The 14,122-nt window shown below is 58.9% G+C and overlaps 5 protein-coding genes across 5 annotated transcripts; 2 read left to right on the top strand and 3 right to left on the bottom strand.

Annotated features, from left to right (window-relative positions):
* Positions 1 to 30: 30 nt before the first annotated feature.
* Positions 31 to 1,680, bottom strand: ACA1_172960 (GDPfucose transporter 1, putative; the record flags this gene model as incomplete). The annotated part of the gene is made up of 8 exons (XM_004356516.1): positions 31 to 161; positions 253 to 323; positions 407 to 533; positions 602 to 666; positions 731 to 897; positions 1,114 to 1,264; positions 1,372 to 1,509; positions 1,595 to 1,680. 8 exons carry the CDS (start codon positions 1,678 to 1,680, stop codon positions 31 to 33), a joined length of 936 nt encoding a protein of 311 aa, XP_004356569.1.
* A 190-nt stretch (positions 1,681 to 1,870) lies between these two features.
* On the top strand, positions 1,871 to 2,248 carry ACA1_172950 (prosaposin, putative; the record flags this gene model as incomplete). Its single annotated transcript, XM_004356515.1, has 1 exon — positions 1,871 to 2,248. The coding sequence occupies one exon, from the start codon at positions 1,871 to 1,873 to the stop codon at positions 2,246 to 2,248; it is 378 nt and encodes a 125-aa protein (XP_004356568.1).
* A 201-nt stretch (positions 2,249 to 2,449) lies between these two features.
* Positions 2,450 to 6,416, bottom strand: ACA1_172940 (protein kinase domain containing protein; the record flags this gene model as incomplete). The annotated part of the gene is made up of 15 exons (XM_004356514.1): positions 2,450 to 2,656; positions 2,820 to 2,925; positions 3,009 to 3,268; positions 3,403 to 3,518; positions 3,756 to 3,864; positions 3,947 to 4,061; positions 4,162 to 4,386; positions 4,517 to 4,823; positions 4,927 to 5,091; positions 5,174 to 5,274; positions 5,358 to 5,571; positions 5,685 to 5,804; positions 5,886 to 5,967; positions 6,065 to 6,111; positions 6,269 to 6,416. The coding sequence occupies 15 exons, from the start codon at positions 6,414 to 6,416 to the stop codon at positions 2,450 to 2,452; spliced, it is 2,322 nt and encodes a 773-aa protein (XP_004356567.1).
* Positions 6,417 to 7,378: 962 nt separating this feature from the next.
* On the top strand, positions 7,379 to 7,738 carry ACA1_172930 (uncharacterized protein; the record flags this gene model as incomplete). The annotated part of the gene is made up of 2 exons (XM_004356513.1): positions 7,379 to 7,573; positions 7,664 to 7,738. The coding sequence occupies 2 exons, from the start codon at positions 7,379 to 7,381 to the stop codon at positions 7,736 to 7,738; spliced, it is 270 nt and encodes an 89-aa protein (XP_004356566.1).
* A 112-nt stretch (positions 7,739 to 7,850) lies between these two features.
* On the bottom strand, positions 7,851 to 14,002 carry ACA1_172920 (uncharacterized protein; the record flags this gene model as incomplete). The annotated part of the gene is made up of 23 exons (XM_004356512.1): positions 7,851 to 8,594; positions 8,688 to 8,819; positions 8,893 to 8,994; positions 9,085 to 9,157; positions 9,232 to 9,320; positions 9,399 to 9,493; positions 9,622 to 10,477; positions 10,607 to 10,723; positions 10,814 to 10,921; positions 11,027 to 11,116; positions 11,212 to 11,295; positions 11,386 to 11,485; positions 11,563 to 11,670; positions 11,753 to 11,892; positions 11,998 to 12,095; positions 12,184 to 12,259; positions 12,383 to 12,513; positions 12,600 to 12,693; positions 13,195 to 13,277; positions 13,347 to 13,414; positions 13,497 to 13,572; positions 13,664 to 13,753; positions 13,927 to 14,002. The coding sequence occupies 23 exons, from the start codon at positions 14,000 to 14,002 to the stop codon at positions 7,851 to 7,853; spliced, it is 3,630 nt and encodes a 1,209-aa protein (XP_004356565.1).
* Between the last annotated feature and the right edge of the window lie 120 nt (positions 14,003 to 14,122).

Below are 14,122 nucleotides of genomic sequence, written 5' to 3'. Positions count from 1 at the left end.
TTAGAGTGTTTTATTATTTTTAATTTATATTTACATCCATTTCTTGTGTTCGGTCTGGTGTTCGATCTGCCCCATCTCTGTGTAGCGCACGTGTGAATACCAGGCCGAACCGACCACGACCAGCAGCGTTCCCAAAACGTTCATCGGCGTCACCATATCCCCTGGTGTGTGCGGTGGTGCGTGTTGGGTGTGCGTGTGCGCGGCAGGTCAGTGCGACTACCAAGGCGTTGGGCGTTGGTGTCTCAGGAGTACCAAAGATTGCAGCGGAGATGATGAGCTGAATGCAACCCTTGAAGGTGCCGCTCACGTTGTTTGTGAGCGGGCTGTGATGGTGGCAAAAAAAAGCTGTCAGGCTTTGCAAGGCGCGTAATTGCCCAAACCCAAGCTTGCTGGAAGGGGTGGGTACCTGGTGTGCTTGATCTGAAGGAACACGGCAATGTTAATCAAGAAGCCCAGCAGCCCGGACAGCAACAACGTGGCGAGCGTGGCGCCGTCCATCTGGGCCAGGGCTCCAGGCAGCTCCGCAGCTTCCCCTGCGTACAGAGAGAAAGTGTGAACCCTTCAGCCGAGAGGTTTGAGAATTATGACTGGCGCCAAGTACCGGAGAGCACGATCAAGGGCAGCATGCCCACGATCGACACCTCTGAGTTGTACGCCATCAACCGCCTGATGGTACAATGACAGTTGGATAAGAAACACATTCAAGAAGGCAAAAGTGGGCACATTTTACCATGAGTCGTTATCGACCACGGGTGAGGCACGCTTGACAAAGATGCCGTAGAGGGCTACGAAGATGCTGGAGACGAGGCCGTAGGCCAGACCCAGGCAGGAGAACTGGGCCTCGCCCAGGCTGCCCAGGGCAAAGCCGGCCATTACCACGACGCACGCCAGGCAGGCCTGCAGGCCACACCAAACGATCAAATGGTCATCAACGCGCCACCTCATCAGCGGTCGGTGCAACGGCAAAAGGCTACCATGACTGATGTCCCGGTTCGCAGGAAGATGGAAGTGAAGGCGATGGAGAAGAGTATAGTGAGAGATCGAGCAATCTGAGAAGAAAAAAGTATCAGAACCTAACGGAGCGGCGGTGGTAGGTTCGAGGGGAGGGAGTACTTGGTAGAAGGAGACTTGGACATAGTGCAGGCACAGGTTGTTGGTGGCCATCATGAGGATATAGATGACGGCAAGCGGCAGGATCTGTCGTGCCTTGTCCAGGTCGAACTCCAGGCTAATGGACGGGAGCGCACTTGTCAGAGCCGGCCGCCTGCAGCCACCATTCGAGAAATCAGTGTGGTCAGCAACAGGGTTGAACTGGAAGAGGGAAATGGTGCGACGTGCCATCGCTTCAGCAGCGAGAGGAGCCAGATGCACACCACGGCGACGACGAGCTGGGTCCACGAGACGAAGAGCGGATAGGGCAGACTTCGAGAGTTGAGGACCATCTTGTTGAGCAGCACCAGCGAGATCGACACCACGTAGTAGAACAGCACCACCAACACAATTGTTCGCCTGCAACACCACAAGTGTTATGCGCAACATTAGTGTTTTAAAAAAGTCTTACAATTTTCTATCCACATTTTGTAGAGGCGCTCACCGCGGACGAGTCCCGGCGGCGGCCTTGGCCCGGCCATCCCAGTCGAGCGAGGTGATGATGGGCCGCGGCACCACCTTCCCCTGCATTGCAGAGAGACCAACAAGAAAAGAAATCAAATGCTGAGAAAAAACAAAGAAATGCGAATGCCGATTCGAATGTTCAAGCCTGGCCCTAAAAAGGCAAAGGTATTGAACGGGCGAGGCTAGCTCGGTCTCTCTTGTTCTTCTTCTTCACTTCTTCGTCCTACCCACTCACTAGCCCACCACAAGTCCCAACATGAACATCTTCGCCTCCCTCTTCGTCTCCGTGGCCGTCATCCTGGCCCTTACTCTGTCGTCGTCTACCCTGGTGGCCGCCCAGGACCCCGAGGTGTGCACCATCTGCGAGTTCGCCGTTCAGTACGTCGATGGCTTCCTCCAGCAGAACTACACCCAGGAGCAGATCATCAGCGCGCTCGAGGCCGTGTGCGCCGCGCTCGGTCCCGTGGGCCAGTCGTGCGATCAGTTCGTCGTCACCTACGTGCCCGCCATCATCAACTACCTCGCCAGCGGAGTCTCCCCCCAGGCCGCCTGCGCCCTGGTCGGTGCCTGCTCGTCTACCGTCGCCGTCGCCGACCAGGCCTTCAAGCCCATCAACACCCTCAAGATCAACTAGATCTCTCGTTGACATGTATTCGAGTAGTCGATTACTGAAGATGAAAACACTTTGCTCCTTTCAATCATTCCAACCCAAAGAATAAAACCACTTGGTATTGATGTGACAAATGCGTGTAGAATTTGATTTGCAAATCAAAATCTACGGGATCAAATTTGAAAAAATCTGCAAGCGAAGCCTTGCAGCTCAGGGTGATCACATCTAAGGCCGCCATATGGAGGAGGAGGTGGAGTCTTGGGAGGGCTCTGTGGCCGAGTTGAGGTCCTCGAAGGAGGTGCGGCGCTTGTCCATGGCCGTACGCAGTGCCGTCCGCATGGAATTCTCCTCACGCCCGGGCCGTGGCGACGCGTTACGCTTGGCCGCCGCCGCCGGTGCCGGCCGCTTGGTCACGCCCGCGTCGTTCGGCTTCTGGACGGGTGAGGGTGGTGGCGAGAGCGGCGGCATCGGCGGCGCGGGGAACGACAGCTTGGGTACCGCTTGCTGTCGTGTAATTCGAGTTCAGGTTCATGTCGCACACGCACACGCACACGCACCACCGCACACGCACACGCACACGCCGAGCATGGCGAACCTTTGCAGGCGGAGGCGACGGCGGATTGGCGCCGCTCTCGGCCGCCTCTTGGCGCAGTTCCTCCGCGAGCCCGGCCAGCTCCCGCTGCACCGTCTCCATCGCAGGCCTGGCGCCAACCCAGTCAATCTCAAATAATCAAATATTTTACAATAAATCAAATTAATGGAATGGAATGTGGGTGGCGCGGACCTGCTCGAGGGCTCGGTGCGCCAGCAGCGCTGCAGGAGTGCGCGGATGGTCGGGTGGAAGCCGTGGCAGTCTACCGCCAGGGTCTTGCCGGCCCGCAGCACGGCCACGACCTGGGCGTCGCTCATATTGGAGTAGGGCCGCAGGAGCTTGCCGGTGCCGATCTCCCACAGAAAGACGCCGAAGGACCACACGTCGGCCTTTGACGAGATCTCGAACGACGTGTAGTCCTCGGTCGACAGCAGCTCATCCGGCGACATCCACTGTTGTGGCACACGAGAGCCACCGCACACGCACATGCACACGCACCATCGCACACGCACACGCACCACCGCACACGCACACGCGAGGTGAGATGTGACATCGCGTGGAGGGCGTCGAGTTATGTGGTACGTACGCGAATGTTGCCGACGGTGTGGGTGTGCAGCGAGGCGCTGGTATCGGAGACCAGCCGGGAGAGGCCAAAGTCGGAGAGGAGACCCCGCATGTCCTTCGTGACCAACACATTCCGGGCTGTGTCGTGTCGTGTCATGTCGTTGGTCGTGTCGTGTCGTTGGTCGTGTCGTGTCGTTGGTCGTGTCGTGTCGTTGGTCGTGTCGTGTCGTTGGTCGTGTCGTGTCGTTGGTCGTGTCGTGTCGTGTCGTTGGTCGTGTCGTTGGTCGTGTCGTGTCGTGTCGTGTCGTGTCGTGTCGTGGTTAGAAGCGAGAACGGAGCCGCGGAGGGGGAGAGACAGAGGGGGGGAAGAGGTACCGGCCATGTCTCGATGTGCGATGCCGTTGCAGTGAAGAAAGGCCAACGCCTGCGCAGCGTCCGCCGCGATTCTCACCGCGGTGTGGAGAGGTAGCGAACCGAGCTTGCTCTGTAGAGAGCACACGCACACGCCACACCCCCAACGGTCAATTGAGTCGGGTCTAGTGGAGTGAGTGGTGAGTTGCCGTTACCAGGACGTCCCGCACGCTGCCGGTGGCAGCCTCCATAACGATCCATATTCCCTTCTTCCCCGCCGGTCGGCACGTCCCGTAGAGCGTCGCGCAGTTCGGGTGAATGCTCACCTGCCTGCCCTCCCACCCACATCAGCGTCTCGTGTGTCGTGTCGTGTGCGACGCGGTGGTGCGTGTGCGACGCGGTGGTTTGGGGGGGGGGAAGCGAGGCGTACCGCATGAGGTTGACCTCGTGCTGTATTTTGTACATGTTCTCGGCGGTGAGCACCTGCCGGCGGAACTTCTTGACGGCCACCTCGAGGCCGCGCCACCTGGCCAGGTACACTTTCCCGTAGGCACCGTCGCCCAGGCGAACCGAGTCCTTGAAGTCGATGTGCTTGGACTCGATGATGGGCGACCCGTTCCCGATGCCGCTCGCCGACGAGCCCACCGCACGAAGCCTTTCAACGGAATGCAAAGAATGCCAACGCGTCAATCATCACGGCACGACACGCAACACGCAACACGCAACGCACACACGACACGCAACGCGCGCACCACACACGCACACGCACACGCACACATTCGTACTTGGCAATTTCCTCCTTTTGGCGTTCAACTTCGCTGTGCAGGGCAGTGAGCTGATCGCGCATGTGGAGGGCCTCCTGCCGCCACTCGACGACGACGGCCTTGAGGTCGTCCATGTCCTTCTCCCACTGCAGGCGCTCCTCCTTCAGGTACATGTTCTCCATTTCGATCTCCGACCGCGTCTTCTTCTGGAAGTTGATCTCGATCTTGAGCCGCTTCATCTCCTCCACCATCTCGCGCCGTATCTTCTTCAGCTCGCGGCTCACCTGCTCCTGCACCCGGCTGGTGATCTCCTGCTTGATACTGTCATCTGACAGCTGCACCAACCATCAGCGAAGGCGTGTGCATGTGTCGTGCCGTGTGCGTGTGCGGTGTCGTGTTGCGCGTGTTGCGTGTCGTGCGGGGTGGGGGACGAGCCTTCTTTTCAGGACTCAAACAAGGAAGGTCGAGGGAGTAGAGGCGTGACGCATCGCCGGCGATCATGTACAGTCGCTGGGCGGGCTGGTGGATCCACCCGGCGTGCCAGGCGCTCACCGGCGGCGCGTGTCTCACCTCCAGGCCTCGCCACTCCATCGAGGCTGGCGTATATCGCCGACACACCACACAAAGCGGACCTCAATAAACAAGCACAGAACGATTGGATGATGTGCAGGCACATACGGAGAAGCAGGTGGAGGTCGTTGGTGAACACGTTGTTCGAAAATCCTCCGTATACCACCAATGCTCGTCCCGCTGTGTGGGCTCGCGCCGTGTGACCCCATCTGCACACGACACACGACACACGACACACGACACATCAGCCGACCGATGGTATGCCAGTGTGGAGGGTTGGGTGTTGCGGTACCGGGGGCTGGGCGTGGGGCCGGTGGTCTCCACTTCCTCCCATTCGTTCGACTGCAGGTCGAATCCGCAGATGGCGTTGGTCTCGTGCTTGAGGTGCTTGATGCCGCCGAAGACGAAGATCTTGTTGTCGGCGACGGCCAGCGAGAATCCCTCCGTCCCGATCAGCCCTTCGTTCTCCTTCCGCGACAGCCTGACCCACCGATACTCCTTCCACGCTGCGCGTTCCGCACACGCACCACCGCACGCACACACGCACCACCGCACACGCACGCACCACACGCGACAGCTAAGAATTGCAATCAGGTGAAAAGTGATGTGGCACACATACAGAGATCGAGGCAGTTGACTCGGCCGTCGTCGATGGCGAAGATGCGGCCGTCGTCGTGACAGAAGGTGGAGGCCCACATCTCCCCCTTGATCGACAGCGGCGCTCGCCATGCCTGCGTCTCTGCTCCGCGCGCGCCACACGAGTGGTGTTAGGTAGCTCAAGGTGGCAATGTAGACTCCAAGAGGAGCAGAAAGAATGTACGGAGGTCGAATATCTGGAAGCAGCCCTTCTTCCCGTTGTGGCGCAGCAGTATGTACAGACACTTCTCGAACAGAAACACGCCCTACTCGATCACAAATTGTGGCCACCATGTCAGTTCCAATATATCTTTCATTATATATATTAAATAAAATGATGTGGGTGTGTGCTCGTGCCTCTACGGACTGGTCGTCACCAAACTCGCACAGCTTGCCCCACGTCGCTTTGCCTGCGCGCGTTTGGGATGAGTCGGTGGCAGCGCAACCAAGATGCCGCAGTGCACACCGCACACACGCGCACGCACGGAATGCGCCGCGGGATGATTCCGACGTGGCGACGAAAAGGCGGAGGAAAGGGAAAGAGGGAGCAGAGCAGGGGCGGGGCACCAAAGTCGATGAAGTGGACGGCACGCTGGGTGTGGAGGTAGGCGATGTCACCGCTCACGGGCACGTGGCCCCGGTTGAGCAGCTCCTCCTTAGGGCCGTCGTCGACCGACGCAGCCCGCACCGTCCACCCCAACGACGACGAGGCCATTCTTTCTCTTCTGCGGCTCTACAAACACCCCAAGCTGCACAACAAAATAAATAAATAAATAATAAGAAATAAAATTCAAAGTGGTTTTGTGTTCACGCACCCTGCGCTGGGTGCACTCTTGGTTGAGGGCTGGGCTCGAAAGAAGAGAGGAATGCGGGGCTTGTTGAGGATATCCCTGTGGTGGCTCTGCGCGGGGTATCGAGGGCACCACACCCAATAAATTTCGCACGGCACGCGACCCCGCAGTCGCCCCGACTGCTGCCGGCACGCAAGCATGCGCCACCAACACACAAAGGACCTTGGTTTGGTGCGCGGCGGTTAGTTAGTAGGTCCGACCAACATGTCCGCGTGGTGCGCGTGTGCGGGCTTGCGCTCGTGTTCTTGGCTTGTGACTGTTAGAAGAAAGCGCGGGAAAGGACTGAAAAAACGCCGAAATGGCGAAGAACAGAAAGATGAGATCGCCATCAAAAATGCTGGGGCGATTGGGCTAAGATTTGCAGCTTCTACAACTTGCGAAGATGGAAGAACAGGCCTTATTCAGGCCACTGGCAGAGCCTCTTCGCCGCAAAAGATCAGCAGCTGCCATGTACATAGCACCCGAGTCTGGTGTGCCAACAGCCGAAGCTGAGGCCATGATGGACCGTAAGTTGCGAAGATGTGATGTTATCAGCCCTTTCTGCTCTACCTCTACATCGCGATCAAGCGAGAGCGCAAGCAGGAAGAGGAAAATCGGGGAAGATGAGCGAAATCGCGAGGGGAGGAGATCGGCTGTACTACACGATCATCTTCGATGTGGCGCCGGAGAAGAAGCTACGAAGATGGAAAAGCGATTGAGGCTGCAGGTGGGAGGCGAGTCGAGTGCCACAGCCGTGTCTTGTCGGCAAAAGAGAAGCAGAGACTCGAAAGGGGTGCAAGATGAAGATCAGGAAGAACGATCAAGGGAACCTAAACGACGACAATCCATGGCCCACGCTGAAGGGGATACAGCGAGCAGGAAGCGACGAACTCGAGAAGAGGACGAAGAGTTGGCACAGGCCACCTCGACGACGACCTCGACGCGAGCGGACCATGAAGGCCACCCGAGCGGCAGGAGGAAGCGAGTGCGCGAGAGTTCAGCCGAAGTCGATCCCCTCTTCAACACCTGGAACTACTGGAAGGTACGACCGCACACGCGCAACCGCACACGCGCGCAGAAGGTCGGCTGATTCGTGTATGGTGGTTGATGCGTCTGCCCTTCTGTGGCGCAGGTGCCACTGGAGACAGAACTCGAAGAGCTCGACGATGACAGTGACGAAGACGGCACCGGCATGCGCTTGACCTGACGCTCGTGTTGTGGGACATGTTGATCTATCCTCACACGACACACGCACGTGTGTTTAATGTGTACATACATCATTTTCTCACACACCTTCCTTATGAGCTTTGCGCGTGTGATCAGTAGCCCTGGTGGTAGCCGTAGCCGCTGGGCGGCTGCGCGTAGCCATACGACTGGCCGGGTGGCTGCTGCTGCTGCTGCTGCTGCTGGTACTGCATTGGTGGCGGCTGCTGCTGCTGCTGGTACTGAGGCGGCGGCTGCTGGTACTGTGGCTGCTGCTGGGGCGGCTGCGGATAGCCGTACGGTGGCGGCTGCTGCTGCTGGTACTGAGGCGGCGGCTGCTGGTACTGCGGCTGCTGCTGCTGATGGGTGGCGGTGACCAGCGAGGACAGAAGCGACGAGAGCGAGGCCAGAGCATCAGTCGGCGCCGCTGTGGCCAGGGCCGGCGGGAGCAGCTGCGGCGGCTGGTGGAGCTGCGGATGCTGTGGCTGCTGTGGCAGCTGACCGAGACCGGTGGCTGACGAGGGCGGAGAGGCAAGGTAGGCGCCGCCGGGAGCAGGCGCTGACGTGGCCGCCGGTGGGGCCGAGCCGGGGGCAGGAGCGTACCCCGGCGCAGAAGGCGGCGGAGGAAGCCCTGCGATTGCGGGCACTGTCGCGGGCGGGACCGCAGGTGCTGGTGCGCTCGTCGGGGCAGTGACAGGCGCGGCCGCCGCAACCACCGGGGTCACGGGAGGAGACAGTGGACCAGTGACGGCTGCCGGAGCAGACTGCGGTGGCGCCAAGGGGGCCGAGCTCGCGCTTGGTGGCGGCGAGAGGGGCTGCGTGGCCGCAGCTGCTGCCATGGCGGCTGGCGGCGCCTGGGCCTGCCGGGTGTGAGTCTCCGCGTGTGCAACAGCGTGTGTGTGTGTGTGTGTGTGTGTGTGTGTCGCCGGTAGGGGGGAAGGAGTGCGAAGTACCACGGGGGCTGGGGCAAGCTGGGCGGACGGCAGCTGCGGGCCTCCGCCGAGGGCGAGTATGAGCTCCAGCACTCGAGCCTGGCGTTGCATCTCGGCCGGGTCCGCCGTAGGGGAGAAGCCCGGCACGCTCGCCTTTGCGTGTTGTGTGTGTGTGTGTGTGTGTGGTGAGTGTCGTTCGTTGTTGGGGGTAAGATGGGTAGCGTACCTGTTGGAGGATGGTCTGCTGTTCGGTGATCTTCTTGTCGAACTCCTTGAGGACCATACCATCAAACCACTTGGTCTCTTCTGTCTGCGCGGCCTCCATGGCCTGTGTCCGGGTGTGCACCGGTTGGTGAGCGCGCGCGCAGCCCCTACAACCGCCGTTGTGCGTTGAGCGAGACAGGCGGTGGGTGCGTACGTGGAGCTCCTTCACAAACCGCTGGAGCGCCGCACTCTTCTGCTCGGGCGTCTGGGCCTCCGCAAAGTGTTGCCTATCGATTAAAGAAATGCAGTGAACCACAAGTAAACGGGGGGGTGGGGAATTAGGTTGCGGAATGCAGCGTACGTGTGCTGCTGCTTCAATTGGGACAGCGTCTGTTCGTGGGCTTGCTTCATTTCCCGCCTCCGATTTGCCAAGTCTTGCTCTTTGAGGATCTATCGACGCTCAACGTGAGTGCCAGTCGTGTGTCGTGTGCGTCTCGTGTGCGTGTGCGTGTCGTGTGTGACACGCACCTGAATCTTCTCCAGCGAGCGGACGATTTCAACAATCACGGGGTCGGTTATGGCCGTCACCAACTGCTCGATAAGGCTCAGGGGCAGCTCAGCACCTGCAATCACCACCACCACATCAGCGTCAAGTCGGCGCGCATAGCCTCGGGGCGACCCGAGTGCCTCTTCTCCTCCAGTTGCGGTGCGCTGGAGCTGGGGAGAAAAAAACTTGGGGTTGGTGGCGTACCGGTCGTTTCGTCGATCGTTGGGATCGCTTGCGGATCAGCACCGCCGGCGCCCGGCTCCCCGCTCGGCGCCTTGGCATAATTCGAATCCGAAACGCCGTTGGTCGCTGGAGTCCCTGATGGTGCGCCGACAGCCGCCGCGTTGCTGGCGACGGCAGGCGGTGGCAGCAGCGGTTGCGGCTCCAGTTGCTGGTGCTGGTGCGCCGATCCGGCGGCGGCGGCGGCAGTAGTGGCCTCCTCCCGCACGCTGCTCACCATCTGCATGAAGTCCGCTAGGTTGGGCATCGCGCTGAGCAGGTCCGAAATCGACGTGGGGGCATCTGTCGCGGGGTTCTGCGGCTGTTCCTCTTCCGCAGCGTCGTCCACTCGCTGTCGTTTGGGCGAGCTTCCTCCGCCTTCCGCCTCTTCGTCGCCTCTCGTCGCGTCACCATTGCCGTTACTCTGCAGCTGCGCTTCTTCTCCGCCGCCCGGCCCTTGCGTCTTTGGATCATCGCCGGTGGTGGTCTCCATCACACCGCCATTCGCAGCGAATTCGTCTCTGTCCCTTTTCTTTTCTCTTCGCTCTTGCTGTTCGTTTTGCTCGCTGTCGGCGTCATCGTCTCCTTCGTTGTTGTCGGCGGCAGCGAAGACGTCCTCCTCCTCCTCTTCCACGTCATTGTCATCTTCCCTACCCTCCTCCTCTTCCATGCCGTCGACCAGATCGGACGCTGTGGACTCCGAAGCCAAATCGGTGGCCTGGTCGTCGCCCTCGCCCTCGCCATCGCCAGCGTCCGTCGCCTGGTCTGGCTGGTCATCTGCATCTTCGGCCTCTCCATATTCGGTGTTCTCTGCATGCTGCGGCATTTGCAAAATTGTGCCCTGCGCACGACACACACACACACAACACAACACACACACAATACAGACAACACACAACACACAGGGCGAGTTGGTCAGGCACATCGGTGTCTTGAGGGCGAGCTGGATTGGAGGCGGGACCACACATACCGGGGGTGCGCTTTCCAGCGTCGTTTCCCTCAACTCCGCGAGCGTGAGTTCGGGCTTCCCGCCGAACTCCCGCTCGAACGCCAGGTACTCCTGCAGCATGGCCTCCTTCTCCTCGTCCTTTGTGTGTGTCGCACACGATGGTGAGGTGGTGAAGAATGCGTGGCGTGTGCGGTGCGTGCGGTGCGTGCGTGAGTGATGTGCGCATACCTTGACCTGCCACACAGCGCGCTGGTAGATCTTGGGCACGTTGGCGTGGCGCTTCCGTTGAATGGAGAAATATGCGTACTCGCGCCACAGACGCGGCTCAATCGCTACCTAGATATGGACCGTGCGCGTGTGTCGTGTGTCGTGTGTGTCGTGTGAAAACAAGCAACGCGGAGCCGGCAATAAATGGTGGCATGAGACCTGAGGATGGGAAACGATTGCGCGCTCGTAGACGGTGACTGCCTGGCGGTACTGTCGGATGTGGGTCTCGAACTTGGCGAAGAGCGACCATAATTCGAAGGCTCGCTGTGTGCGTTCGGATCCGAACAGTGAACGTGTCGTACCCCATCGCGTGATGCGTGAGAAGCAGACCCCCAACCGAGAACAGGAGCGTGATGTACCTCGAGAGCGGCATCGGAAGGGAAGAAGGAGGTGAGAGGAGGAATGGCCTGCTGGAGCGCATCGTTGAACACTGATCGAGACGTCTGCAAGTATGGAATAAGTGTTTCTTTGTCAATCGCGTCTAACAGTGACTCGTTAAACGAGTCCGCCACAGTGACACGAAGTAGGCGTACGTTAGCATCAGTGGGTGAGAGGATCATGTGCAGCAGCGCGACGTTGAAGATGTGCTCCGCAGGCAGCTCGCCCAGGGCCTCCTCTGCCTCGGTGTAGACCCTGATGAAGAGACGACACAAAACTGAGTCGCGCGTCGTCTCCTGGGTGTGAAGCGAAAGAACGGTGGTCGGTGGTACCTCAAGGCGGCCTGGGTAGCGTCGGTCTTGGGCCTCTGTGAGATGGAAGCTGCATCGTACATGAGCTCCTCCAGAAGTGCCAGCACGTGCCACGTGTGCGCCTCGGTACTGAATACGCCCGAAGTTAGTTACTGCTCGCGCATGTGCGCCGCGGCGCGGATACCAAGAAGCGTTGTGTGAATGTGCGTACCGGCAATGCAGCTGCTGTTCGAACTGCCGCCTAAACTTGTCGAGTGCTTCCACGGCGCGTCGTTGCACGGGCTCGGGAAGGCTCGAGCTGCTCGTCTGCACCAGGTAGCGCAGGTAGCCCTTGGTGGCCGCCAGCCCATGCTGCTCCATAGGAACACACACACACACACACACACAATGGCACAACAAATGCTTAGCTGTCAGCGGTGCCGTATGCTGGCTCGGCATGGAGGAGCGTTGACGTACATTGGACGTGGCGGTGCCGGGCGTGAACTTGTAGAAGTCGAGAAGCGCCCGAAGCAGCACGAAGGCCTCGGGGTCAAGGACCAGGGTTCGCTCGCCAGCTGCATCGGCGGCACACGACGGCGTGAGCTCCGGTTCAGAGTAGATAGTTGGCCGACAAGCCGCGAGGGTGGAGGTTCATGGATGTACCCGTGATGCTTTGGGGCGCGAAGCTGGAGTGCTGACGTAGAGCCTCGATCTCCGCTTGCCAAAGATCGTACAAGTCCTGCAAACCGGCCCAATCGGGGAAAACACACCATTGGCCCTGTTAAATGCTTCAAACTCAAAATAATAACAATAATAATAACGCATCATCAATAAATAAATAACTGCTGGAACATGGTCCTACCTGAAGCCAATCGCCTTCCGTTCGGGCGAGGATGGACTTGCGCGCAGTCTCGAAATCAGTCCTGCGCTGCAGTTCGACATCGTCTGCAGCCTGGGCTTCCTTGAGCGCGTTTGCGATAGCGTTGATTCGACCTGGTTGAACACATACAAGGTGTATCAATTAATATAGAAAGATGAATGCACACAAGACGCTCAGTAGTGATGACGGTGTCTGGTACCATTTGGATCGGAGGTGGCAAGCTTGGGGTGGCCAGCCAGAGGCAACAAAACGGGGGCCTTGTCCACCAGCGGTAGAGTGGATGCCGCATGGAGCTGCGAGATCACAAAAAGAACAGTGTCAGGCGGCAAGTGCGCCAAAATACTCGGACACAATCGCGGGGGGGGGTAGAACGTACCAGATCTTGAGCCAATGCCAAATCGGCTGGCTCATCCGAGCAGAGAAGCAGAGAAATAGCGTTGTACCTGTCATTGGCGGTGTGCGCACAATAAGAGAATGCATCACACGACACACGACACGACACGACACGACGCTGCACAAGGGTAGTGTGCTACCAGATGTGTGTGCTGCGAAAGTGATAGCCTACTTCAGACAAGATGTAGAGCGAGTGCCTGACAAGTACAAAGAGATGAGTGGGCAATCCACGGTACTATGCCTCGATGGCGTTCGAGGTCAGGTCTACTTACTTGATCTTGAACGGCAGAAGAGGAAGCGTCAAAGAGAACTGATTCGAGCAGTAGCGGCTCATCACGAACTGTGTGTGTGTGTGTGTGTGTTAGCGGCGGGCAAATTGCGAGCGCGGCAGGCCTGCCTACCTCCATGTGCAGGCTGGCTACGCTCAAGGGAAGAAGGATTGCTTGCTTGGGCACCTCATCGAGATGTGCAAGCACTTCGTTCCCTGCACGCGCGTGAGTCAGCAAACGATGCTAGCACACAAGGAGACAGAACAAGAGAGCCCACCGCTTACCGATAGAGGTGATCTGGCCCGTGGATTCATCCACGAATGGATCGATCCCAGCCACGTAGGTCAGCAAACTGCGAGCAAATGCAGAAAGATGTGTGAGAGCGATGCCGCTCGCCAAGCAGCGCTGCCAGAGGGTCAAAGCTGAAGCCTTACAGCCGCACTATGGAAGGGTAGAGACAAAACGGTCGCCTCGTGGCAAGCTGCAGCGAGTCGATCCGCTTGAGGGCACCTGCAACCGAGTCAGACTTAGACTTTCAAGTGTAGGATAAGGGCGCAGCGAAAGCCACCAAAGGCAGGGAGTGGGTGGTGTTCAAACAAACCTTGGTCACGCAAGTGGCACAGCGACTGCTTGAGCTGCCGGACGTTGTGTTTGTTGTAGAGACTGGGCAACGACGCGAGCCGGGTGGGGTCTGCACCGCCGGAAAGAACCAGCAGAGGTCAGCGTTTGGTCCCGGAAAGGCTGCACTCACGCCCTCGCAAGTTGCCTGGTGCTGCGACCCTTTGATTGGAATGTTTTTGATTCTGCCCAGCGATATGCTCCCCAATTTTGTGTCCCACATGAAAATTGCGCTTTAGTGCGCACCAAGAAGGAGGGCGAGATCAGACGGCGAGAGGAGATGAACGCCAGGCCCCAAGGCCACGGTGTTGTGGCTTTGCATCGCGATCTCCCCTCCAAGACACAATGTGATCTTCGTCGCAGGAGGAAGAAAAGAAAAAGAAAGAGAAAAAGGAATTCGCGCGCGAAAGAGCAGATTACAAAACCCAATTGGGTTAGTAGG

The sequence above is a fragment of the Acanthamoeba castellanii genome (genome assembly GCF_000313135.1).
Source record: "Acanthamoeba castellanii str. Neff unplaced genomic scaffold scf7180000084741, whole genome shotgun sequence".
NCBI lineage: Eukaryota > Discosea > Longamoebia > Acanthamoebidae > Acanthamoeba > Acanthamoeba castellanii.
This window is presented reverse-complemented; position numbering and strand designations above follow the sequence as displayed.